This window comes from Lissotriton vulgaris, chromosome 7, assembly GCF_964263255.1.
Source record: "Lissotriton vulgaris chromosome 7, aLisVul1.2, whole genome shotgun sequence".
NCBI classification, from domain to species: domain Eukaryota; kingdom Metazoa; phylum Chordata; class Amphibia; order Caudata; family Salamandridae; genus Lissotriton; species Lissotriton vulgaris.
In genome coordinates this window covers 456,571,535-456,599,281 of record NC_141695.1, presented here as the reverse complement: position 1 = coordinate 456,599,281, position 27,747 = coordinate 456,571,535, and the positions used below count along the sequence as shown (strand labels likewise).

General features: G+C 47.5%; 1 protein-coding gene across 1 annotated transcript in view; it reads right to left on the bottom strand.

Moving 5' to 3' along the window:
• Window positions 1-27,747, bottom strand: part of LOC147701853 (extracellular calcium-sensing receptor-like) — a 122,245-nt gene that overhangs the window by 94,268 nt on the left and 230 nt on the right. The window contains exon 2 of the mRNA XM_086929376.1: window positions 32-323. Within this exon, the coding sequence (XP_086785502.1) occupies window positions 32-323 (292 nt within the window). The remainder of the gene's footprint in view (window positions 1-31; window positions 324-27,747) is intronic.

Here is a 27,747-nt window from a genome sequence, read left to right as displayed (position 1 = left end):
TGAAATCATAGATAATGAAGAGAATACCTACTTGTGGAATCCTCTGGAGACCCAACAGTCTGCCCATGGCAATGGACACCTTGGATTTGTCATCCCCGACAATAGCTGTTACTGGCTGTTGGAAATGACATTGGAAATTGGGAATGGCCTTCTCCGATGAGGTGAGAAGATGAACCGTGCTTTCTAGAGCCTTTGCAACTGTGTCACATGAATCATAAATAAAAAATCCCAGTTTGATGTTAGGAAGAAGAGTTGCATTCTGGTTTATCTCCTCAATTGTGAAGATCATACCCAGTGCGATGCGGTAAAACAAGTCATAAAACCTGGAAACAGAGACCAGAGACGTATTAGTTTGTACCCGGAAAAGATGTAGTAGCATAGCAAACAATATCATTGACAAGAATATTCTCTCAAAAATATTGTTTATCACAGTATTGTGCTCCTGTACTAGTAATGGCAAGTACAAAAACTTCTGAAAAAAATATTGTTGGCACTAATATCATCCAAAAAGTGACCAAAAATATAGATTTTTTATTATAAGTAGCAGTTAACGTACTAAATGTTAAATATTTTATTATATACATTTAATATAATATAAATGAAATATATTCCACTATTTAATACTATATATTAATATATACCTATATGAACACACAAATACATATTTATGCGTTTGTATTTATACAGATATATATCATATGCATTACCTACTGGCGGTCGCCAGTAGGTATATATAGTTAGGATTTTTTTCCTATGGGATTTCTGAAAATTCTGTGTCGAATAACTTTGGCGTTTTTGGACGGAATTGTCTGAAATTTTCAGGAAAAATTGCACATTTTGTTTCTGAGCAGCCCCTGAAAATTTTGGGGGGTTTCGTTAAGGGGGGGCCGAGAAAAAAGGGGGGTCCCAAAACGCGTTTTTCCCATTTTTCCATAGGGCGGTTGGAATCACTTTTAGCTCGAACGGCTGAATGGATTTACACGAAACTTGGCAAAATTGTAGATATGGTTTGCCCGACATGCCTTTGCTATGTCTCAATATATGTGCTCCAGTTGATTTTGAGAAATTAACGTTTTTAAAAACAGATATATCTGTGACAGCGCTCCGGTTAGCGCTCCGGTTCGCGTACCTGACGCGTAACGGAACTTCGCGAAGCGAAGCTGATTGACTCTCCGGTGTCTGTCAACATTCTAAACAGTCCGGAACGGCCGCCATCTTGTCTCTCGGTAGGATCGAGAGACAAGAGGTGGAAAAAACAAAGTGGGAAATGAGCATAAGGGGGTAGAGTACATCCTCCCTGACCCCCTAGGTTTGATGAGGGGGCTTTAAAAGGGCCCCGCGGGTCAAAAAAAAAAAAAATTATTATCGTTTTTTTGCGGGGGGAGCGCTCGGTACGCGCACCGGGAAGCAGACCGGGAAGCGTAATATTGGGATGTCACTGTGATGTCACTGACCATGTCATGAATGATATAATATGTGACATCATCAGCAGTGGATTGCGGGTGCGCGATATATAGTTAGTGCAACTAACTATATATGCGAATTTCAATGGTTTTGTGTGAGTAAAATAAGGTTTTGTAAATGCTAATCCCTAACTATATATGGTCTATAACCTATGGTTTTTTCAGTGAATTTTCAAGGTTTTGTAAATGCTAATTCCTAACTATATATGGTCTATAACCTATGGTTTTTTCAGTGAATATATATATATATATAGTGTAACATAATTATTAAACATGTTTATGTTATATTATTATTATATCATTGTTTTATATTTTTGCATTGATACCAATGAATATATCTATATATATAATAAATACATATCTGATTTAGGTAAGATGCATTTTTGTTTTACATTATTTCCACTTTTAAATATTTTAAATGCATTATCATTGAAAATATATATGTATTATCCATGTGAAAAGCGTTTTTTGATTTGCCAATATCTTTGGTGCCATTTGACAAATGTTTGCAAAATTTTCTAAACTGTTGAGGCGCTCCGGTCAGCTCCTAACCTGAAAGTTTTGGGGTGATTCGTCAAGTAGGGGCTGAGAAAAAATAGGGGTCCCAAAGCGCGTTTTCCTATGTTAAATTCTATAGGAATTTTTGGAACAGGCTACAGCCCGAACTGCTGAACGGAATTACACCAAACTTGGCAAAAAGGTAGCTCTTGGTTTAAATGGTGTAAATCCATTTAGTAGTTCCTGAGAAATTAAAAAAAAGAACAAATATCAATATCTAAGCACCGAGGATGAGCTGCAACTCTTCTCAAGCACATGCTTCATTCTAATTGGCTGCCACCACTCCAACCCAGGAAGTATTGGCAGACATCTTGTGACTCAGTAACCGAGTCACAAGAAAACAGTAAAACAAAGATGAAAAACAAAAAACGGGGGCAGGGTACAAACACCCTGACTGCATAGGCCTGCTCAGGGGGTCGTACAAGGACCCCGACCCAATTTTTTTTAAAAACAACATCAGAATGCGCACTGGGTGCGCCAATCCGCCTCCCCCAAAACATTAAGTTTGTGCTCCCACGCTTCTTTTTTGAAAGCCCCCGGGTGGGCCAGGTCCCAGGGGCAATGCTAAATGTATTTTCCGGGGTCCATGGGGGCCCCCACAGCCCGGGGGACTGCCACTTCCCCGAGGCTTCATAATTTATGCATGGGGGCATGCGGCCCACGCAGCCCCTGGGGTCACCACCTCCCTCAGGCTTTTATTAAATAAGAGTGGGGGGCCTCACAGGCCCACCAATCACCAAGGACCGCCACCTCCCCGGGTGTTTAAATTTTTTGGAGGAGGGCCGTCCGGTCCCCCTGCTGAAGCCCTTGATGGCTTTGGGGACCGCCACCCCCAGGGCCGGCTCCTGCAATGTCCCGAGGTGCCCACCCACGGGACATTGCCTGGGGGTTAACTAGCCCACCAGGTACCCCCAGTAAGTGCCACACAGCTGGATTGCAGAGAGGTGGTCTGAGGCCATGCCCCTTATTATACCACTCTGCAAAGACACCTCTTGACGCACTGCTCTTGGGGCGATGAGGTTCTCTTAAGTCACGAGGAACTCAGGACATGAGTGGACATCATCCCCCGAGCAGCAGTGCGCCAGGAGCTGCATTTACAGAGTGGTGTATAAAGGGGTGTGGCCTAGGACCACCTCTCTGCAAACCAGCTGTGTGGAACCTAATGGAGGTACTGGGTGGGCTAGTTGGCCCTCAGGGACACTCAGATTTAATGGGAACTTAATTTCCCAACTTACAACACACCAGTGGGTGCGTTTGCAGAGAGGTGGGGAAAGAGGCACTGCCTTTGTCCAGGTCTCAGAAATCTCACTGTGTGGGGCTTACTGGAGGTAAGAGGTAGGCTAATTGACTGCTAAAGGACCCCCAGCAGTGAAGGGGATTTCAATCCCCATCCAAGAGCACGCCAGGGAGCGTGTTTGGAGAGTGGTGGGAAAAGGGGGCATGGCCTGCTAAGAACTTAGCAATCCTGCTGTGTGGGACTTACTGGAAGTAATAGGAGGGGTATTTGGCCCCCAAGATTGCCCTTGGAGGCCAACTACCTCTCTTGTTACCTCCAGTAAGTCCCACACAGTGGGATTGCTAAAACGTCTTCGGAGGACATACCCCCCTTTCTCCACCACTCTGGCAGACTACAAGTTACTCCTGAGGGAATGTGGGTGCCAATAGGCCCTCCTAGTACCTCCTCTAAGTCCTATGCAGCGAGTTCCTGAGCGTTGGTCCTGGCCCAGCACCCTTTCTCCACCACTCCGCAAATGTGACTAATATTTAAAGAAGCATCTTTCTACACCTCTGACTTAGTGGTAGTTTTAATCCCCCTACCATATTATGTACTAGGGTCTTACAGAGGCGGTCATGCCAATCACAGGGATACCCCAACACATAGTGTTCCCTAGTGTATGTAGGTGTTTTCACTGTATTTTAAGTGTCTTTTAGCATTGCTCTAGGTCTGGTTAGTCGGAGTCAGTTACCACCAGTATCCGTCAGCTAAAATTTGGGGGCACAGGTTGACTTTGCAACAAGGCCTCTTTCAGCTCTTCTATTGGTTCTTTGTGCACATCTCTTGCTTCTTTATGCACCTTTCTTCGTCTTTCTGGACTTCTGTTCCCACCTTCTGCATTTCTCTTGCTTCTTTGTGCGCCTTTCTTTGTCTTTCTGGACATGTCCTACCTCTGTAGGCATAGTTAGAACTCAGAATTTAAAAAACCTTTAAAATTCACTGAAAAACCACAGGCTTCAGGAAGGTACAGTTAGAAATTAGCATTCAAAAAAACTTTGAAATTCACTGGAAAAAACACAGGTTTCAGGGACGGTATTACTAGCTGTAAGTCTAGTGCCATAGACACACTACCCATGTATAACCTTTCTGCAGTGGATCTGAGTATTGAAGAAACCTCAGTTCTTAGTCATGGTCTGTCATTTGTTCGGAGCACTCACCTTAACACTTTTAAATTACATGACGACTTATACACCTTCTTCAGAAAAGTTAGGCTGAAGAAATTCTTTCTGGACAGACCGGTGGACCATCAAGAAGTGAATCAGTCTCAGTGTAAACCTCCTTCTGTCTTTACTCCAACACTAGATATGGTAGGTCCGAAGGTGAATATCTTTGAGCAAAAGTCTTGAAAGAGATTGCATGTGTTGTAAAACATCCATGCAATCCACAATATAATCTGTCACAAAAAGACAATATAGCTCTTGATAAAATCAAACTTAATAATGATCTTGTTGTGAAACCCTGTGATAAAGGCGGAGGTATGAATAAATCTGATTTTAACAACAAGATTTTAGAAATGTTAGCAGTCACTGAGCTTTATAAAAAGGCACATTTGAGAGAACTTACGAGATTGAGTGCACACATTCAAGAAGTCACTCTTGTGGCATTGGAAGATGGACTCACTTGAGAAGAAGAGTGTCGTTTTTTGAATGTCATGTCCCATAACTCCGGTGTTGTATGGCTTGCCAAAACACATAAAAATTAGGAGGACCCACCATCGCGTCCCAGGATTTTGACTATTGGCTCTAGTACAGAGCCGTTGTCAAAGTATGTGAACTCTTATCTTTGTGCTTTGACACAGAATTAATTAAACAACAGGGGGTGGTGGTGGACAGAGTTTCTGAATTAAGCAGAATACTCTCACCCAGTCGAGAGATCAGGGCTTAATCCAACACCGTTTTTTAGCTCACTGCACCATCCCAGCTCAGAACCTGGCTATATGCAAATTAGTCTGTCCCTGGCCCAGTGTATCATGGGAACAGGGCAAACCAATCTACCAAGCCAATTCTTTAACTGGGAAGGAAACAAGCTACCGGGGACCGGTTTCTGGCATTTCAGCCGTTTTCGGCCCGGCTTGCTTGAATCCTGATGGTGCAATGAGCAAGGGACTCACGTCTGAGTATACCCTTCCACGCTTATGGTGGACAAAATAATTAAACAACAGGGGGTGGTGATGGACAGAGTTTCTGAATTAAGCAGAACACTCTCACCCAGTCGAGAGATCAGGGCTTAATCCAACACCGTTTTTTAGCTCACTGCACCATCCCAGCTCAGAACCTGGCTATATGCAAATTAGTCTGTCCCTGGCCGAGTGTATCATGGGAACAGGGCAAACCAAACTACCAAGCCAATTCTTTAACTGGGAAGGAAACAAGCTACCGGGGACCGGTTTCTGGCATTTCAGCCGTCTTCGGCCCGGCTTGCTTGAATCCTGATGGTGCAATGAGCAAGGGACTCACGTCTGAGTATACCCTTCCACGCTTATGGTGGACAAAATAATTAAACAACAGGGGGTGGTGATGGACAGAGTTTCTGAATTAAGCAGAATACTCTCACCCAGTCGAGAGATCAGGGCTTAATCCAACACCGTTTTTTAGCTCACTGCACCATCCCAGCTCAGAACCTGGCTATATGCAAATTAGTCTGTCCCTGGCCCAGTGTATCATGGGAACAGGGCAAACCAAACTACCAAGCCAATTCTTTAACTGGGAAGGAAACAAGCTACCGGGGACTGGTTTCTGGCATTTCAGCCGTCTTCGGCCCGGCTTGCTTGAATCCTGATGGTGCAATGAGCAAGGGACTCACGTCTGAGTATACCCTTCCACGCTAATGGTGGACAAAATAATTAAACAACAGGGGGTGGTGATGGACAGAGTTTCTGAATTAAGCAGAATACTCTCACCCAGTCGAGAGATCAGGGCTTAATCCAACACTGTTTTTTAGCTCACTGCACCATCCCAGCTCAGAACCTGGCTATATGCAAATTAGTCTGTCCCTGGCCCAGTGTATCATGGGAACAGGGCAAACCAAACTACCAAGCCAATTCTTTAACTGGGAAGGAAACAAGCTACCAGGGACCGGTTTCTGGCATTTCAGCCGTCTTCGGCCCGGCTTGCTTGAATCCTGATGGTGCAATGAGCAAGGGACTCACGTCTGAGTATACCCTTCCACGCTTATGGTGGACAAAATATTTAAACAACAGGGGGTGGTGATGGACAGAGTTTCTGAATTAAGCAGAATACCCTCACCCAGTCGAGAGATCAGGGCTTAATCCAACACCGTTTTTTAGCTCACTGTACCATCCCAGCTCAGAACGTGGCTCTATGCAAATTAGTCTGTCCCTGGCCCAGTGTATCATGGGAACAGGGCAAACCAAACTACCAAGCCAATTCTTTAACTGGGAAGGAAACAAGCTACCGGGGACCGGTTTCTGGCATTTCAGCCGTCTTCGGCCCGACTTGCTTGAATCCTGATGGTGCAATGAGCAAGGGACTCACGTCTGAGTATACCCTTCCACGCTTATGGTGGACAAAATAATTAAACAACAGGGGGTGGTGATGGACAGAGTTTCTGAATTAAGCAGAATACTCTCACCCAGTCGAGAGATCAGGGCTTAATCCAACACAGTTTTTTAGCTCACTGCACCATCCCAGCTCAGAACCTGGCTATATGCAAATTAGTCTGTCCCTGGCCCAGTGTATCATGGGAAAAGGGCAAACCAAACTACCAAGCCAATTCTTTAACTGGGAAGGAAACAAGCTACCGGGGACCGGTTTCTGGCATTTCAGCCGTCTTCGGCCCGGCTTGCTTGAATCCTGATGGTGCAATGAGCAAGGGACTCACGTCTGAGTATACCCTTCCACGCTTATGGTGGACAAAATAATTAAACAACAGGGGGTGGTGATGGACAGAGTTTCTGAATTAAGCAGAATACTCTCACCCAGTCGAGAGATCAGGGCTTAATCCAACACCGTTTTTTAGCTCACTGCACCATCCCAGCTCAGAACCTGGCTATATGCAAATTAGTCTGTCCCTGGCCCAGTGTATCATGGAAACAGGGCAAACCAAACTACCAAGCCAATTCTTTAACTGGGAAGGAGACAAGCTACCGGGGACCGGTTTCTGGCATTTCAGCCGTCTTCGGCCCGGCTTGCTTGAATCCTGATGGTGCAATGAGCAAGGGACTCACGTCTGAGTATACCCTTCCACGCTTATGGTGGACAAAATAATGAAACAACAGGGGGTGGTGATGGACAGAGTTTCTGAATTAGGCAGAATACTCTCACCCAGTCGAGAGATCCGGGCTTAATCCAACACCGTTTTTTAGCTCACTGCACCATCCCAGCTCAGAACCTGGCTATATGCAAATTAGTCTGTCCCTGGCCCAGTGTATCATGGGAACAGGGCAAACCAAACTACCAAGCCAATTCTTTAACTGGGAAGGAAACAAGCTACCGGGGACCGGTTTCTGGCATTTCAGCCGTCTTCGGCCCGGCTTGCTTGAATCCTGATGGTGCAATGAGCAAGGGACTCACGTCTGAGTATACCCTTCCACGCTTATGGTGGACAAAATAATTAAACAACAGGGGGTGGTGATGGACAGAGTTTCTGAATTAAGCAGAATACTCTCACCCAGTCGAGAGATCAGGGCTTAATCCAACACCGTTTTTTAGCTCACTGCACCATCCCAGCTCAGGACCTGGCTATATGCAAATTAGTCTGTCCCTGGCCCAGTGTATCATGGGAACAGGGCAAACCAAACTACCAAGCCAATTCTTTAACTGGGAAGGAAACAAGCTACTGGGGACGGGTTTCTGGCATTTCAGCCGTCTTCGGCCCGGCTTGCTTGAATCCTGAAGGTGCAATGAGCAAGGGACTCACGTCTGAGTATACCCTTCCACGCTTATGGTGGACAAAATAATTAAACAACAGGGGGTGGTGATGGACAGAGTTTCTGAATTAAGCAGAATACTCTCATCCAGTCGAGAGATCAGGGCTTAATCCAACACCGTTTTTTAGCTCACTGCACCATCCCAGCTCAGAACCTGGCTATATGCAAATTAGTCTTTCCCTGGCCCAGTGTATCATGGGAACAGGGCAAACCAAACTACTAAGCCAATTCTTTAACTGGGAAGGAAACAAGCTACCGGGGACCGGTTTCTGGCATTTCAGCCGTCTTCGGCCCGGCTTGCTTGAATCCTGAAGGTGCAATGAGCAAGGGACTCACGTCTGAGTATACCCTTCCACGCTTATGGTGGACAAAATAATTAAACAACAGGGGGTGGTGATGGACAGAGTTTCTGAATTAAGCAGAATACTCTCACCCAGTCGAGAGACCAGGGCTTAATCCAACACCGTTTTTTAGCTCACTGCACCATCCCAGCTCAGAACCTGGCTATATGCAAATTAGTCTGTCCCTGGCCCAGTGTATCATGGGAACAGGGCAAACCAAACTACCAAGCCAATTCTTTAACTGGGAAGGAAACGTTGGATTTGCATATAGCCAGTGTCTAACCCAGGGTGATGTGGAATGCAGAAAAACGATGGATTTAGGCCCAGATCCTTGTACTGGGGTGAGTGTATGACATTGTTCTACATTCTATCCATGAGCTGTGTTTTTTTGCAATTTTCACCCTGAGATTGCTGGGTATACTCAGACGTGAGTCCCAGGCTCTCCTCACCACTGGAGTCAAGCTATCCAGGCTGAATGAAGGCTGATAGCCAGAAACCGGTCCTTGGGTGCTTGATTCCGGTATGGGAAAGACATGGCTTGGTAGTTCGGACTGGACTGTTCCTATGGGGCACAGGGTCAGAGCTGATTTGCGTATAGCCAGTGTCTAACCCAGGGTGGTGTGGAGTGCAAACAAACGATGGATTTAGGCCCAGATCCTTGTACTGGGGTGAGTGTATGACATTGTTCTACATTCTATCCATCAGCTGTGTTTTTTTGCAATTTTCACCCTGAGTGTGCTGGGTATACTCAGACGTGAGTCCCAGGCTCTCCACACCACTGGAGTCAAGCTATCCAGGCTGAATGAAGGCTGATAGCCAGAAACCGGTCCTTGGATGCTTGATTCCGGTCTGGGAAAGACATGGCTTGGTAGTTCGGACTGGACTGTTCCCATGGGGCACAGGGTCAGAGCTGATTTGCATATAGCCAGTGTCTAACCCAGGGTGGTGTGGAGTGCAAAAAAACGATGGATTTAGGCCTGATCCTTGTACTGGGGTGAGTGTATGACATATTTCCTCATTCTATCCATCAGCTGTGTTTTTTGCAATTTTCACCCTGAGTGTGCTGGGTATACTCAGACGTGAGTCCCAGGCTCTCCACACCACTGGAGTCAAGCTATCCAGGCTGAATGAAAGGCTGATAGCCAGAAACCCATCCTTGGATGCTTGATTCCGGTCTGGGAAAGACATGGCTTGGTAGTTCGGACTGGACTGTTCCCATGGGGCACAGGGTCAGAGCTGATTTGCATATAGCCAGTGTCTAACCCAGGGTGGTGTGGAGTGCAAAAAAATGATGGATTTAGGCCCAGATCCTTGTACTGGGGTGAGTGTATGACATTGTTCTACATTCTATCCATCAGCTGTGTTTTTTGCAATTTTCACCCTGAGTGTGCTAGGTATACTCAGACGTGAGTCCCAGGCTCTCCACACCACTGGAGTCAAGCTATCCAGGCTGAATGAAGGCTGATAGCCAGAAACCGGTCCTTGGATGCTTGATTCCGGTCTGGGAAAGACATGGCTTGGTAGTTCGGACTGGACTGTTCCCATGGGGCACAGGGTCAGAGCTGATTTGCATATAGCCAGTGTCTAACCCAGGGTGGTGTGGAGTGCAAAAAAACGATGGATTTAGGCCCAGATCCTTGTACTGGGGTGAGTGTATGACATTGTTCTACATTCTATCCATCAGCTGTGTTTTTTGCAATTTTCACCCTGAGTGTGCTGGGTATACTCAGACGTGAGTCCCAGGCTCTCCACACCACTGGAGTCAAGCTATCCAGGCTGAATGAAGGCTGATAGCCAGAAACCGGTCCTTGGGTGCTTGATTTCGGTATGGGAAAGACATGGCTTGGTAGTTCGGACTGGACTGTTCCTATGGGGCACATTGTCAGAGCTGATTTGCATATAGCCAGTGTCTAACCCAGGGTGGTGTGGAGTGCAAACAAACGATGGATTTAGGCCCAGATCCTTGTACTGGGGTGAGTGTATCACATTGTTCTACATTCTATCCATCAGCTGTGTTTTTTGCAATTTTCACCCTGAGTGTGCTGGGTATACTCAGACGTGAGTCCCAGGCTCTCCACACCACTGGAGTCAAGCTATCCAGGCTGAATGAAGGCTGATAGCCAGAAACGGGTCCTTGGATGCTTGATTCCGGTCTGGGAAAGACATGGCTTGGTAGTTCGGACTGGACTGTTCCCATGGGGCACAGGGTCAGAGCTGATTTGCATATAGCCAGTGTCTAACCCAGGGTGGTGTGGAGTGCAAAAAAATGATGGATTTAGGCACAGATCCTTGTACTGGGGTGAGTGTATGACATTGTTCTACATTCTATCCATCAGCTGTGTTTTTTGCAATTTTCACCCTGAGTGTGCTGGGTATACTCAGACGTGAGTCCCAGGCTCTCCACACCACTGGAGTCAAGCTATCCAGGCTGAATGAAGGCTGATAGCCAGAAACCGGTCCTTGGATGCTTGATTCCGGTCTGGGAAAGACATGGCTTGGTAGTTCGGACTGGACTGTTCCCATGGGGCACAAGGTCAAAGCTGATTTGCATATAGCCAGTGTCTAACCCAGGGTGGTGTGGAGTGCAAAAAAACGATGGATTTAGGCCCAGATCCTTGTACTGGGGTGAGTGTATGACATTGTTCTACATTCTATCCATCAGCTGTGTTTTTTGCAATTTTCTCCCTGAGTGTGCTGGGTATACTCAGACGTGAGTCCCAGGCTCTCCACACTACTGGAGTCAAGCTATCCAGGCTGAATGAAGGCTGATAGCCAGAAACCGGTCCTTGGATGCTTGATTCCGGTCTGGGAAAGACATGGCTTGATAGTTCGGACTGGACTGTTCCCATGGGGCACAGGGTCAGAGCTGATTTGCATATAGCCAGTGTCTAACCCAGGGTGGTGTGGAGTGCAAAAAAACGATGGATTTAGGCCCAGATCCTTGTACTGGGGTGAGTGTATGACATTGTTCTACATTCTATCCATCAGCTGTGTTTTTTGCAATTTTCACCCTGAGTGTGCTGGGTATACTCAGACGTGAGTCCCAGGCTCTCCACACCACTGGAGTCAAGCTATCCAGGCTGAATGAAGGCTGATAGCCAGAAACCGGTCCTTGGATGCTTGATTCCAGTCTGGGAAAGACATGGCTTGGTAGTTCGGACTGGACTGTTCCCATGGGGCACAGGGTCAGAGCTGATTTGCATATAGCCAGTGTCTAACCCAGGGTGGTGTGGAGTGCAAACAAACGATGGATTTAGGCCCAGATCCTTGTACTGGGGTGAGTGTATGACATTGTTCTACATTCTATCCGTCAGCTGTGTTTTTTGCAATTTTCACCCTGAGTGTGCTAGGTATACTCAGACGTGAGTCCCAGGCTCTCCACACCACTGGAGTCAAGCTATCCAGGCTGAATGAAGGCTGATAGCCAGAAACCGGTCCTTGGATGCTTGATTCCGGTCTGGGAAAGACATGGCTTGGTAGTTCGGACTGGACTGTTCCCATGGGGCACAGGGTCAGAGCTGATTTGCATATAGCCAGTGTCTAACCCAGGGTGGTGTGGAGTGCAAAAAAACGATGGGTTTAGGCCCAGATCCTTGTACTGGGGTGAGTGTATGACATTGTTCTACATTCTAGCCATCAGCTGTGTTTTTTGCAATTTTCTCCCTGAGTGTGCTGGGTATACTCAGACGTGAGTCCCAGGCTCTCCACACCACTGGAGTCAAGCTATCCAGGCTGAATGAAGGCTGATAGCCAGAAACCGGTCCTTGGATGCTTGATTCCGGTCTGGGAAAGACATGGCTTGGTAGTTCGGACTGGACTGTTCCCATGGGGCACAGGGTCAGAGCTGATTTGCATATAGCCAGTGTCTAACCCAGGGTGGTGTGGAGTGCAAAAAAACGATGGATTTAGGCCCAGATCCTTGTACTGGGGTGAGTGTATGACATTGTTCTACATTCTATCCATCAGCTGTGTTTTTTGCAATTTTCACCCTGAGTGTACTGGGTATACTCAGACGTGAGTCCCAGGCTCTCCACACCACTGGAGTCAAGCTATCCAGGCTGAATGAAGGCTGATAGCCAGAAACCGGTCCTTGGGTGCTTGATTCCGGTATGGGAAAGACATGGCTTGGTAGTTCGGACTGGACTGTTCCTATGGGGCACAGGGTCAGAGCTGATTTGCATATAGCCAGTGTCTAACCCAGGGTGGTGTGGAGTGCAAACAAACGATGGATTTAGGCCCAGATTCTTGTACTGGGGTGAGTGTATGACATTGTTCTACATTCTATCCATCAGCTGTGTTTTTTGCAATTTTCACCCTGAGTGTGCTGGGTATACTCAGACGTGAGTCCCAGGCTCTCCACACCACTGGAGTCAAGCTATCCAGGCTGAATGAAGGCTGATAGCCAGAAACCGGTCCTTGGATGCTTGATTCCGGTCTGGGAAAGACATGGCTTGGTAGTTCGGACTGGACTGTTCCCATGGGGCACAGGGTCAGAGCTGATTTGCATATAGCCAGTGTCTAACCCAGGGTGGTGTGGAGTGCAAAAAAATGATGGATTTAGGCCCAGATCCTTGTACTGGGGTGAGTGTATGACATTGTTCTACATTCTATCCATCAGCTGTGTTTTTTGCAATTTTCACCCTGAGTGTGCTGGGTATACTCAGACGTGAGTCCCAGGCTCTCCACACCACTGGAGTCAAGCTATCCAGGCTGAAAGAAGGCTGATAGCCAGAAACCGGTCCTTGGATGCTTGATTCCGGTCTGGGAAAGACATGGCTTGGTAGTTCGGACTGGACTGTTCCCATGGGGCACAGGGTCAAAGCTGATTTGCATATAGCCAGTGTCTAACCCAGGGTGGTGTGGAGTGCAAAAAAACGATGGATTTAGGCCCAGATCCTTGTACTGGGGTGAGTGTATGACATTGTTCTACATTCTATCCATCAGCTGTGTTTTTTGCAATTTTCTCCCTGAGTGTGCTGGGTATACTCAGACGTGAGTCCCAGGCTCTCCACACCACTGGAGTCAAGCTATCCAGGCTGAATGAAGGCTGATAGCCAGAAACCGGTCCTTGGATGCTTGATTCCGGTCTGGGAAAGACATGGCTTGGTAGTTCGGACTGCACTGTTCCCATGGGGCACAGGGTCAGAGCTGATTTGCATATAGCCAGTGTCTAACCCAGGGTGGTGTGGAGTGCAAAAAAAACGATGGATTTAGGCCGAGATCCTTGTACTGGGGTGAGTGTATGACATTGTTCTACATTCTATCCATAAGCTGTGTTTTTTGCAATTATCACCCTGAGTGTGCTGGGTATAATCAGACGTGAGTCCCAGGCTCTCCACACCACTGGAGTCAAGCTATCCAGGCTGAATGAAGGCTGATAGCCAGAAACCGGTCCTTGGATGCTTGATTCCGGTCTGGGAAAGACATGGCTTGGTAGTTCGGACTGGACTGTTCCTATGGGGCACAGGGTCAGAGCTGATTTGCATATAGCCAGTGTCTAACCCAGGGTGGTGTGGAGTGCAAAAAAACGATGGATTTAGGCCCAGATCCTTGTACTGGGGTGAGTGTATGACAATAATCTACATTCTATCCATCAGCTGTGTTTTTTGCAATTTTCAGCCTGAGTGTGCTGGGTATACTCAGACGTGAGTCCCAGGCTCTCCACACCACTGAAGTCAAGCTATCCAGGCTGAATGAAGGCTGATAGCCAGAAACCGGTCCTTGGATGCTTGAGTCCGGTCTGGGAAAGACATGGCTTGGTAGTTCGGACTGGACTGTTCCCATGGGGCACAGGGTCAGAGCTGATTTCGCATATAGCCAGTGTCTAACCCAGGGTGGTGTGGAGTGCAAAAAAACTATGGATTTAGGCCCAGATCCTTGTACTGGGGTGAGTGTATGACATTGTTCTACATTCTATCCATCAGCTGTGTTTTTTGCAATTTTCACCCTGAGTGTGCTGGGTATATTCAGACGTGAGTCCCAGGCTCTCCACACCACTGGAGTCAAGCTATCCAGGCTGAATGAAGGCTGATAGCCAGAAACCGGTCCTTGGATGCTTGATTCCGGTCTGGGAAAGACATGGATTGGTAGTTCGGACTGGACTGTTCCCATGGGGCACAGGGTCGGAGCTGATTTGCATATAGACAGTGTCTAACCCTGGGTGGTGTGGAGTGCAAAAAAAAACTATGGTTTTAGGCCCAGATCCTTGTACTAGGGTGAGTGTATGACATTGTTCTACATTCTATCCATCAGCTGTGTTTTTTGCAATTTTCACCCTGAGTGTGCTGGGTATACTCAGACGTGAGTCCCAGGCTCTCCACACCACTGGAGTCAAGCTATCCAGACTGAATGAAGACTGATAGCCAGAAACCGGTCCTTGGATGCTTGATTCCGGTCTGGGAAAGACATGGATTGGTAGTTCGGACTGGACTGTTCCCATGGGGCACAGGGTCGGAGCTGATTTGCATATAGACAGTGTCTAACCCTGGGTGGTGTGGAGTGCAAAAAAAACCTATGTATTTAGGCCCAGATCCTTGTACTAGGGTGAGTGTATGACATTGTTCTACATTCTATCCATCAGCTGTGTTTTTTGCAATTTTCACCCTGAGTGTGCTGGGTATACTCAGACGTGAGTCCCAGGCTCTCCACACCACTGGAGTCAAGCTATCCAGGCTGAATGAAGGCTGATAGCCAGAAACCGGTCCTTGGATGCTTGATTCCGGTCTGGGAAAGACATGGCTTGGTAGTTCGGACTGGACTGTTCCCATGGGGCACAGGGTCAGAGCTGATTTGCATATAGCCAGTGTCTAACCCAGGGTGGTGTGGAGTGCAAAAAAACGATGGATTTAGGCCCAGATCCTTGTCCTGGGGTGAGTGTATGACATTGTTCTACATTCTATCGATAAGCTGTGTTTTTTGCAATTTTCACCCTGAGTGTGCTGGGTATAATCAGACGTGAGTCCCAGGCTCTCCACACCACTGGAGTCAAGCTATCCAGGCTGAATGAAGGCTGATAGCCAGAAACCGGTCCTTGGATGCTTGATTCCGGTCTGGGAAAGACATGGCTTGGTAGTTCGGACTGGACTGTTCCCATGGGGCACAGGGTCAGAGCTGATTTGCATATAGCCAGTGTCTAACCCAGGGTGGTGTGGAGTGCAAAAAAACGATGGATTTAGGCCCCGATCCTTGTACTGGGGTGAGTGTATGACATTGTTCCTCATTCTATCCATCAGCTGTGTTTTTTGCAATTTTCACCCTGAGTGTGCTGGGTATACTCAGACGTGAGTCCCAGGCTCTCCACACCACTGGAGTCAAGCTATCCAGGCTGAATGAAAGGCTGATAGCCAGAAACCCGTCCTTGGATGCTTGATTCCGGTCTGGGAAAGACATGGCTTGGTAGTTCGGACTGGACTGTTCCCACGGGGCACAGGGTCAGAGCTGATTTGCATATAGCCAGTGTCTAACCCAGGGTGGTGTGGAGTGCAAAAAAATGATGGATTTAGGCCCAGATCCTTGTACTGGGGTGAGTGTATGACATTGTTCTACATTCTATCCATCAGCTGTGTTTTTTGCAATTTTCACCCTGAGTGTGCTAGGTATACTCAGACGTGAGTCCCAGGCTCTCCACACCACTGGAGTCAAGCTATCCAGGCTGAATGAAGGCTGATAGCCAGAAACCGGTCCTTGGATGCTTGATTCCGGTCTGGGAAAGACATGGCTTGGTAGTTCGGACTGGACTGTTCCCATGGGGCACAGGGTCAGAGCTGATTTGCATATAGCCAGTGTCTAACCCAGGGTGGTGTGGAGTGCAAAAAAACGATGGATTTAGGCCCAGATCCTTGTACTGGGGTGAGTGTATGACATTGTTCTACATTCTATCCATCAGCTGTGTTTTTTTGCAATTTTCACCCTGAGTGTGCTGGGTATACTCAGACGTGAGTCCCAGGCTCTCCACACCACTGGAGTCAAGCTATCCAGGCTGAATGAAGGCTGATAGCCAGAAACCGGTCCTTGGGTGCTTGATTTCGGTATGGGAAAGACATGGCTTGGTAGTTCGGACTGGACTGTTCCTATGGGGCACATTGTCAGAGCTGATTTGCATATAGCCAGTGTCTAACCCAGGGTGGTGTGGAGTGCAAACAAACGATGGATTTAGGCCCAGATCCTTGTACTGGGGTGAGTGTATGACAATGTTCTACATTCTATCCATCAGCTGTGTTTTTTGCAATGTTCACCCTGAGTGTGCTGGGTATACTCAGACGTGAGTCCCAGGCTCTCCACACCACTGGAGTCAAGCTATCCAGGCTGAATGAAGGCTGATAGCCAGAAACGGGTCCTTGGATGCTTGATTCCGGTCTGGGAAAGACATGGCTTGGTAGTTCGGACTGGACTGTTCCCATGGGGCACAGGGTCAGAGCTGATTTGCATATAGCCAGTGTCTAACCCAGGGTGGTGTGGAGTGCAAAAAAATGATGGATTTAGGCCCAGATCCTTGTACTGGGGTGAGTGTATGACATTGTTCTACATTCTATCCATCAGCTGTGTTTTTTGCAATTTTCACCCTGAGTGTGCTGGGTATACTCAGACGTGAGTCCCAGGCTCTCCACACCACTGGAGTCAAGCTATCCAGGCTGATTGAAGGCTGATAGCCAGAAACCGGTCCTTGGATGCTTGATTCCGGTCTGGGAAAGACATGGCTTGGTAGTTCGGACTGGACTGTTCCCATGGGGCACAGGGTCAAAGCTGATTTGCATATAGCCAGTGTCTAACCCAGGGTGGTGTGGAGTGCAAAAAAACGATGGATTTAGGCCCAGATCCTTGTACTGGGGTGAGTGTATGACATTGTTCTACATTCTATCCATCAGCTGTGTTTTTTGCAATTTTCTCCCCGAGTGTGCTGGGTATACTCAGACGTGAGTCCCAGGCTCTCCACACCACTGGAGTCAAGCTATCCAGGCTGAATGAAGGCTGATAGCCAGAAACCGGTCCTTGGATGCTTGATTCCGGTCTGGGAAAGACATGGCTTGATAGTTCGGACTGGACTGTTCCCATGGGGCACAGGGTCAGAGCTGATGTGCATATAGCCAGTGTCTAACCCAAGGTGGTGTGGAGTGCAAAAAAACGATGGATTTAGGCCCAGATCCTTGTACTGGGGTGAGTGTATGACATTGTTCTACATTCTATCCATCAGCTGTGTTTTTTGCAATTTTCACCCTGAGTGTGCTGGGTATACAAAGACGTGAGTCCCAGGCTCTCCACACCACTGGAGTCAAGCTATCCAGGCTGAATGAAGGCTGATAGCCAGAAACCGGTCCTTGGATGCTTGATTCCAGTCTGGGAAAGACATGGCTTGGTAGTTCGGACTGGACTGTTCCCATGGGGCACAGGGTCAGAGCTGATTTGCATATAGCCAGTGTCTAACCCAGGGTGGTGTGGAGTGCAAACAAACAATGGATTTAGGCCCAGATCCTTGTACTGGGGTGAGTGTATGACATTGTTCTACATTCTATCCGTCAGCTGTGTTTTTTGCAATTTTCACCCTGAGTGTGCTAGGTATACTCAGACGTGAGTCCCAGGCTCTCCACACCACTGGAGTCAAGCTATCCAGGCTGAATGAAGGCTGATAGCCAGAAACCGGTCCTTGGATGCTTGATTCCGGTCTGGGAAAGACATGGCTTGGTAGTTCGGACTGGACTGTTCCCATGGGGCACAGGGTCAGAGCTGATTTGCATATAGCCAGTGTCTAACCCAGGGTGGTGTGGAGTGCAAAAAAACGATGGGTTTAGGCCCAGATCCTTGTACTGGGGTGAGTGTATGACATTGTTCTACATTCTATCCATCAGCTGTGTTTTTTGCAATTTTCTCCCTGAGTGTGCTGGGTATACTCAGACGTGAGTCCCAGGCTCTCCACACCACTGGAGTCAAGCTATCCAGGCTGAATGAAGGCTGATAGCCAGAAACCGGTCCTTGGATGCTTGATTCCGGTCTGGGAAAGACATGGCTTGGTAGTTCGGACTGGACTGTTCCCATGGGGCACAGGGTCAGAGCTGATTTGCATATAGCCAGTGTCTAACCCAGGGTGGTGTGGAGTGCAAAAAAACGATGGATTTAGGCCCAGATCCTTGTACTGGGGTGAGTGTATGACATTGTTCTACATTCTATCCATCAGCTGTGTTTTTTGCAATTTTCACCCTGAGTGTACTGGGTATACTCAGACGTGAGTCCCAGGCTCTCCACACCACTGGAGTCAAGCTATCCAGGCTGAATGAAGGCTGATAGCCAGAAACCGGTCCTTGGATGGATGCTTGATTCCAGTCTGGGAAAGACATGGCTTGGTAGTTCGGACTGGACTGTTCCCATGGGGCACAGGGTCAGAGCTGATTTGCATATAGCCAGTGTCTAACCCAGGGTGGTGTGGAGTGCAAAAAAAATGATGGATTTAGGCCGAGATCCTTGTACTGGGGTGAGTGTATGACATTGTTCTACATTCTATCCATAAGCTGTGTTTTTTGCAATTTTCACCCTGAGTGTGCTGGGTATACTCAGACGTGAGTCCCAGGCTCTCCACACCACTGGAGTCAAGCTATCCAGGCTGAATGAAGGCTGATAGCCAGAAACCGGTCCTTGGATGCTTGATTCCGGTCTGGGAAAGACATGGCTTGGTAGTTCGGACTGGACTGTTCCCATGGGGCACAGGGTCAGAGCTGATTTGCATATAGCCAGTGTCTAACCCAGGGTGGTGTGGAGTGCAAAAAAACGATGGATTTAGGCCCAGATTCTTGTACTGGGGTGAGTGTATGACATTGTTCTACATTCTATCCATCAGCTGTGTTTTTTGCAATTTTCACCCTGAGTGTGCTGGGTATACTCAGACGTGAGTCCCAGGCTCTCCACACCACTGGAGTCAAGCTATCCAGGCTGAATGAAGGCTGATAGCCAGAAACCGGTCCTTGGGTGCTTGATTCCGGTATGGGAAAGACATGGCTTGGTAGTTCGGACTGGACTGTTCCTATGGGGCACAGGGTCAGAGCTGATTTGCATATAGCCAGTGTCTAACCCAGGGTGGTGTGGAGTGCAAACAAACGATGGATTTAGGCCCAGATTCTTGTACTGGGGTGAGTGTATGACATTGTTCTACATTCTATCCATCAGCTGTGTTTTTTGCAATTTTCACCCTGAGTGTGCTGGGTATACTCAGACGTGAGTCCCAGGCTCTCCACACCACTGGAGTCAAGCTATCCAGGCTGAATGAAGGCTGATAGCCAGAAACCGGTCCTTGGATGCTTGATTCCGGTCTGGGAAAGACATGGCTTGGTAGTTCGGACTGGACTGTTCCCATGGGGCACAGGGTCAGAGCTGATTTGCATATAGCCAGTGTCTAACCCAGGGTGGTGTGGAGTGCAAAAAAATGATGGATTTAGGCCCAGATCCTTGTACTGGGGTGAGTGTATGACATTGTTCTACATTCTATCCATCAGCTGTGTTTTTTGCAATTTTCACCCTGAGTGTGCTGGGTATACTCAGACGTGAGTCCCAGGCTCTCCACACCACTAGAGTCAAGCTATCCAGGCTGAATGAAGGCTGATAGCCAGAAACCGGTCCTTGGATGCTTGATTCCGGTCTGGGAAAGACATGGCTTGGTAGTTCGGACTGGACTGTTCCCATGGGGCACAGGGTCAAAGCTGATTTGCATATAGCCAGTGTCTAACCCAGGGTGGTGTGGAGTGCAAAAAAACGATGGATTTAGGCCCAGATCCTTGTACTGGGGTGAGTGTATGACATTGTTCTACATTCTATCCATCAGCTGTGTTTTTTGCAATTTTCTCCCTGAGTGTGCTGGGTATACTCAGACGTGAGTCCCAGGCTCTCCACACCACTGGAGTCAAGCTATCCAGGCTGAATGAAGGCTGATAGCCAGAAACCGGTCCTTGGATGCTTGATTCCGGTCTGGGAAAGACATGGCTTGGTAGTTCGGACTGGACTGTTCCCATGGGGCACAGGGTCAGAGCTGATTTGCACATAGCCAGTGTCTAACCCAGGGTGGTGTGGAGTGCAAAAAAAACGATGGATTTAGGCCGAGATCCTTGTACTGGGGTGAGTGTATGACATTGTTCTACATTCTATCCATAAGCTGTGTTTTTTGCTATTATCACCCTGAGTGTGCTGGGTATAATCAGACGTGAGTCCCAGGCTCTCCACACCACTGGAGTCAAGCTATCCAGGCTGAATGAAGGCTGATAGCCAGAAACCGGTCCTTGGATGCTTGATTCCGGTCTGGGAAAGACATGGCTTGGTAGTTCGGACTGGACTGTTCCTATGGGGCACAGGGTCAGAGCTGATTTGCATATAGCCAGTGTCTAACCCAGGGTGGTGTGGAGTGCAAAAAAACGATGGATTTAGGCCCAGATTCTTGTACTGGGGTGAGTGTACGACATTGTTCTACATTCTATCCATCAGCTGTGTTTTTTGCAATTTTCACCCTGAGTGTGCTGGGTATACTCAGACGTGAGTCCCAGGCTCTCCACACCACTGGAGTCAAGCTATCCAGGCTGAATGAAGGCTGATAGCCAGAAACCAGTCCTTGGATGCTTGATTCCGGTCTGGGAAAGACGTGGCTTGGTAGTTCGGACTGGACTGTACCCATGGGGCACAGGGTCGTGGCTGATTTGCATATAGCCAGTGCCTAACCCAGGGTGGTGTGGAGTGCAAAAAAACGATGGATTTAGGCCCAGATCCTTGTACTGGGGTGAGTGTATGACAATAATCTACATTCTATCCATCAGCTGTGTTTTTTGCAATTTTCAGCCTGAGTGTGCTGGGTATACTCAGACGTGAGTCCCAGGCTCTCCACACCACTGAAGTCAAGCTATCCAGGCTGAATGAAGGCTGATAGCCAGAAACCGGTCCTTGGATGCTTGAGTCCGGTCTGGGAAAGACATGGCTTGGTAGTTCGGACTGGACTGTTCCCATGGGGCACAGGGTCAGAGCTGATTTGCATATAGCCAGTGTCTAACCCAGGGTGGTGTGGAGTGCAAAAAAACTATGGATTTAGGCCCAGATCCTTGTACTGGGGTGAGTGTATGACATTGTTCTACATTCTATCCATCAGCTGTGTTTTTTGCAATTTTCACCCTGAGTGTGCTGGGTATATTCAGACGTGAGTCCCAGGCTCTCCACACCACTGGAGTCAAGCTATCCAGGCTGAATGAAGGCTGATAGCCAGAAACCGGTCCTTGGATGCTTGATTCCGGTCTGGGAAAGACATGGATTGGTAGTTCGGACTGGACTGTTCCCATGGGGCACAGGGTCGGAGCTGATTTGCATATAGACAGTGTCTAACCCTGGGTGGTGTGGAGTGCAAAAAAAACCTATGGATTTAGGCCCAGATCCTTGTACTAGGGTGAGTGTATGACATTGTTCTACATTCTATCCATCAGCTGTGTTTTTTGCAATTTTCACCCTGAGTGTGCTGGGTATACTCAGACGTGAGTCCCAGGCTCTCCACACCACTGGAGTCAAGCTATCCAGACTGAATGAAGACTGATAGCCAGAAACCGGTCCTTGGATGCTTGATTCCGGTCTGGGAAAGACATGGCTTGGCAGTTCGGACTGGACTGTTCCCATGGGGCACAGGGTCAGAGCTGATATGCATATAGCCAGTGTCTAACCCAGGGTGGTGTTGAGTGCAAAAAAACGATGGATTTAGGCCCAGATCCTTGTACTGGGGTGAGTGTATGACATTGTTCTACATTCTATCAATCAGCTGTGTTTTTTGCAATTTTCACCCTGAGTGTGCTGGGTATACTCAGACGTGAGTCCCAGGCTCTCCACACCACTGGAGTCAAGCTATCCAGGCTGAATGAAGGCTGATAGCCAGAAACCGGTCCTTGGATGCTTGATTCCGGTCTGGGAAAGACATGGCTTGGTAGTTCGGACTGGACTGTTCCCATGGGGCACAGGGTCAGAGCTGATTTGCATATAGCCAGTGTCTAACCCAGGGTGGTGTGGAGTGCAAAAAAACGATGGATTTAGGCCGAGATCCTTGTACTGGGGTGAGTGTATGACATTGTTCTACATTCTATCCATAAGCTGTGTTTTTTGCAATTTTCACCCTGAGTGTGCTGGGTATAATCAGACGTGAGTCCCAGGCTCTCCACACCACTGGAGTCAAGCTATCCAGGCTGAATGAAGGCTGATAGCCAGAAACCGGTCCTTGGATGCTTGATTCCGGTCTGGGAAAGACATGGCTTGGTAGTTCGGACTGGACTGTTCCTATGGGGCACAGGGTCAGAGCTGATTTGCATATAGCCAGTGTCTAACCCAGGGTGGTGTGGAGTGCAAAAAAACGATGGATTTAGGCCCAGATTCTTGTACTGGGGTGAGTGTACGACATTGTTCTACATTCTATCCATCAGCTGTGTTTTTTGCAATTTTCACCCTGAGTGTGCTGGGTATACTCAGACGTGAGTCCCAGGCTCTCCACACCACTGGAGTCAAGCTATCCAGGCTGAATGAAGGCTGATAGCCAGAAACCAGTCCTTGGATGCTTGATTCCGGTCTGGGAAAGACGTGGCTTGGTAGTTCGGACTGGACTGTACCCATGGGGCACAGGGTCAGAGCTGATTTGCATATAGCCAGTGTCTAACCCAGGGTGGTGTGGAGTGCAAAAAAACGATGGATTTAGGCCCAGATCCTTGTACTGGGGTGAGTGTATGACAATAATCTACATTCTATCCATCAGCTGTGTTTTTTGCAATTTTCAGCCTGAGTGTGCTGGGTATACTCAGACGTGAGTCCCAGGCTCTCCACACCACTGAAGTCAAGCTATCCAGGCTGAATGAAGGCTGATAGCCAGAAACCGGTCCTTGGATGCTTGAGTCCGGTCTGGGAAAGACATGGCTTGGTAGTTCGGACTGGACTGTTCCCATGGGGCACAGGGTCAGAGCTGATTTGCATATAGCAGGTGTCTAACCCAGGGTGGTGTGGAGTGCAAAAAAACGATGGATTTAGGCCCAGATCCTTGTACTGGGTTGAGTGTATGACATTGTTCTACATTCTATCCATCAGCTGTGTTTTTTGCAATTTTCACCCTGAGTGTGCTGGGTAAACTCAGACGTGAGTCCCAGGCTCTCCACACCACTGGAGTCAAGCTATCCAGGCTGAATGAAGGCTGATAGCCAGAAACCGGTCCTTGGATGCTTGATTCCGGTCTGGGAAAGACATGGCTTGGTAGTTCGGACTGGACTGTTCCCATGGGGCACAGGGTCAGAGCTGATTTGCATATAGCCAGTGTCTAACCCAGGGTGGTGTTGAGTGCAAAAAAACGATGGATTTAGGCCCAGATCCTTGTACTGGGGTGAGTGTATGACATTGTTCTACATTCTATCCATCAGCTGTGTTTTTTGCAATTTTCACCCTGAGTGTGCTGGGTATACTCAGACGTGAGTCCCAGGCTCTCCACACCACTGAAGTCGAGCTATCCAGGCTGAATGAAGGCTGATAACCAGAAACCGGTCCTTGGATGCTTGATTCCGGTCTGGGAAAGACATGGCTTGGTAGTTTGGACTGGACTGTTCCCATGGGGCACAGGGTCAGAGCTGATTTGCATATAGCCAGTGTCTAACCCAGGGTGGTGTGGAGTGTTAAAAAACGATGGATTTAGGCCGAGATCCTTGTACTGGGGTGAGTGTATGACATTGTTCTACATTCTATCCATCAGCTGTGTTTTTTGCAATTTTCACCATGAGTGTGCTGGGTATACTCAGACGTGAGTCCCAGGCTCTCCACACCACTGGAGTCAAGCTATCCAGGCTGAATGAAGGCTGATAGCCAGAAATCGGTCCTTGGATGCTTGATTCCGGTCTGGGAAAGACATGGCTTGGTAGTTCGGACTGGACTGTTCCCATGGGGCACAGGGTCAGAGCTGATTTGCATATAGCCAGTGTCTAACCCAGGGTGGTGTGGAGTGCAAAAAAACTATGGATTTAGGCCCAGATCCTTGTACTGGGGTGAGTGTATGACATTGTTCTACATTCTATCCATCAGCTGTGTTTTTTGCAATTTTCACCCTGAGTGTGCTGGGTATATTCAGACGTGAGTCCCAGGCTCTCCACACCACTGGAGTCAAGCTATCCAGGCTGAATGAAGGCTGATAGCCAGAAACCGGTCCTTGGATGCTTGATTCCGGTCTGGGAAAGACATGGATTGGTAGTTCGGACTGGACTGTTCCCATGGGGCACAGGGTCGGAGCTGATTTGCATATAGACAGTGTCTAACCCAGGGTCGTGTGGAGTGCAAAAAAACTATGGATTTAGGCCCAGATCCTTGTACTGGGGTGAGTGTATGACATTGTTCTACATTCTATCCATCAGCTGTGTTTTTTGCAATTTTCACCCTGAGTGTGCTGGGTATACTCAGACGTGAGTCCCAGGCTCTCCACACCACTGGAGTCAAGCTATCCAGGCTGAATGAAGGCTGATAGCCAGAAACCGGTCCTTGGATGCTTGATTCCGGTCTGGGAAAGACATGGCTTGGTAGTTCGGACTGGACTGTTCCCATGGGGCACAGGGTCAGAGCTGATTTGCATATAGCTAGTGTCTAACCCAGGGTGGTGTTGAGTGCAAAAAAACGATGGATTTAGGCCCAGATCCTTGTACTGGGGTGAGTGTATGACATTGTTCTACATTCTATCCATCAGCTGTGTTTTTTGCAATTTTCACCCTGAGTGTGCTGGGTATACTCAGACGTGAGTCCCAGGCTCTCCACACCACTGGAGTCAAGCTATCCAGGCTGAATGAAGGCTGATAGCCTGAAACCGGTCCTTGGATGCTTGATTCCGGTCTGGGAAAGACATGGCTTGGTAGTTCGGACTGGACTGTTCCCATGGGGCACAGGGTCAGAGCTGATTTGCATATAGCCAGTGTCTAACCCAGGGTGGTGTGGAGTGCAAAAAAACGATGGATTTAGGCCCAGATCCTTGTACTGGGTGAGTGTATGACATTGTTCTACATTCTATCCATCAGCTGTGTTTTTTGCAATTGACACAGAATTATGCCTCTTTCATTCGTGACACGGGCGATATCATCAATAAAATAGAGGGGTCACCCTATAATCCAAATACTGACATTTTGGTGATGCTTGACAATGAGGTATTATATATGAATATTCTTCAGTGTCAATCGTTACAAGCGGTAGCCTCTCTGCTCCAGCGATCCCCAGGTGAGAGACCGGATAGTTTCCTTTTACAGGGCCTAGATATAGTTTTGCTGAATAATTTCTTTGACTTTAATGGATCCCTGTATCAGCAGATTAAGGGCCCAAATATGGGTGCTTCCTGCGCGCGGAGCGGAGCAAACACCTATATGGGTGAGTGGGAGCTGAGAAGTTTTTTTTAATGAAGCAACACCATTTTTTGAGAATGTTTTTGTTTGGAAGCATTTTATTGATGATATTTTCTTCATTTGAAGAAGAGATGTTGAGACTCTGCAGGAGTATCTTCTCTGGCTCAATGCTAGTGACAAGAATTTGAAATTTACTGCTAAGTTCAACTCTGAGCAGGTAGAGTTTTTGGATATTTCAATCTTCGGATCGGATGGCACCTTGCAAGTCAGCCTATTTAGGAAACCTACGGCCAAGAACACTATATTACAGTACCATAGTTTTCACCCAACCTGCCAGAAGGATTCAATCACCTTCGCGGAATTCCTTCGTGTTCGTCGCAATTGCACGAACATGGAGGATTTCCATAAACATGTAGATGCCCTGAAAAAAGGGTTATTAGATTGCAGCTACCCGCACCGTCTTGTAAGACATGCCTATAAAGTAGCGAAATATAACCGAGAAGCTCTTTTGCAAGGTACTAATCGTGCACCACGTGATCAGATTACATGTGTTATCAACCATTATTCACTAAATTACACACAAAAAAATGTGATCAATAAGAATTGGAAGATTTTAAACACAGATGAAAATGGGATTCACTAGTGTCATATCGGAGGAACCGCAATTCAAAGGACCTTCTGGTCCATACAAGACAAAAAACTCCCAACACTCAACTTCAAACTACCATCACTGGACTGCTACCTATATTGGGAAATCACAAATGTGGGGCTTGCCATGCCAATGATGCAGCGTTAGTCACTGAGGGGCATGTTATCAAGGGAGTTTATCTCCGCTTTTTTGGCTTTAAACGCCAAGAAAGCGGAGATAAAATTATCTCCCTATTACCAAGCTGTCGCTAACACCAGTTAGTGACAGCTAATAGGAGACAGCGACCATCTTGGGCCCCGCTTTGCATGTCAGTGATATTTATCACTAATGACATGCAAAGTGGGCGTGCCAAGATGTTAGCGACTGAAAACAGTCGCTAACATCGCTATCTCCTATTACCAACTTTTGGAGATATTCGCGCTAAGCGCGAATATCTCCAAAAGCTAACACCTGCCCTGAGCAGTTCTTAGCCATGTTATCCAATGGGAGGTGGATAACATGGCTAAGAGCATTTGCTCGATAATGCATGAATATCGCTGACTTTTCAGCGATATTCATGCATTGCGGCCGTTTTTTATCGCATTTGCGATAAACCTTGCTAATAGCAAGGTTTATCTGCGATAAAAATCGCCGATGTGCGGCGATAATTTTTGTCTCTAAACAAGTTAGAGACAAAAATTATCGCTAGTTGTTGGTAATATGCCCCTGAATCCCTTAGTTATAAGGATAGGAATGTTAAACTAAGCCATCTCACAAACTGCAGGAGTAGTAACATTGTATACATATTATTCGGCCCATGCGGGTTGGCTTCAATCCGTGAGACTGGACGTGAATTCCGCCTTAGGTTTAGCAAACATAAATCTGCAATAAGGACAGGAAGGATTACTGCACCATTAGTACAGCATTTCTTGGACAAACAACATTCAGAAATGGATGTGAAATGGTGTATTATATAAAAAGTCCTGAGTAAAGCAGGCCACTCAACAGAAGTTACACGCAAGAAACAAGAAACTTTTTGGATTTTTTATTTGAATAGTGTGAGGGAGGGATTAAATGAAGACATAGTTTGGCATATTACTAAGTCTTGATTCCGTTTATGCCAATATATCTACCGTTCCCAAAAAAACCTTTGTGGAGATAGAAGATATTCCCCCATCCACTAGGTAATAAGCCTAGAAAATAGAGCAGTTTTTCAGGGACCTGAGAGATTGATTTGTCTCTGGCATGGTATTT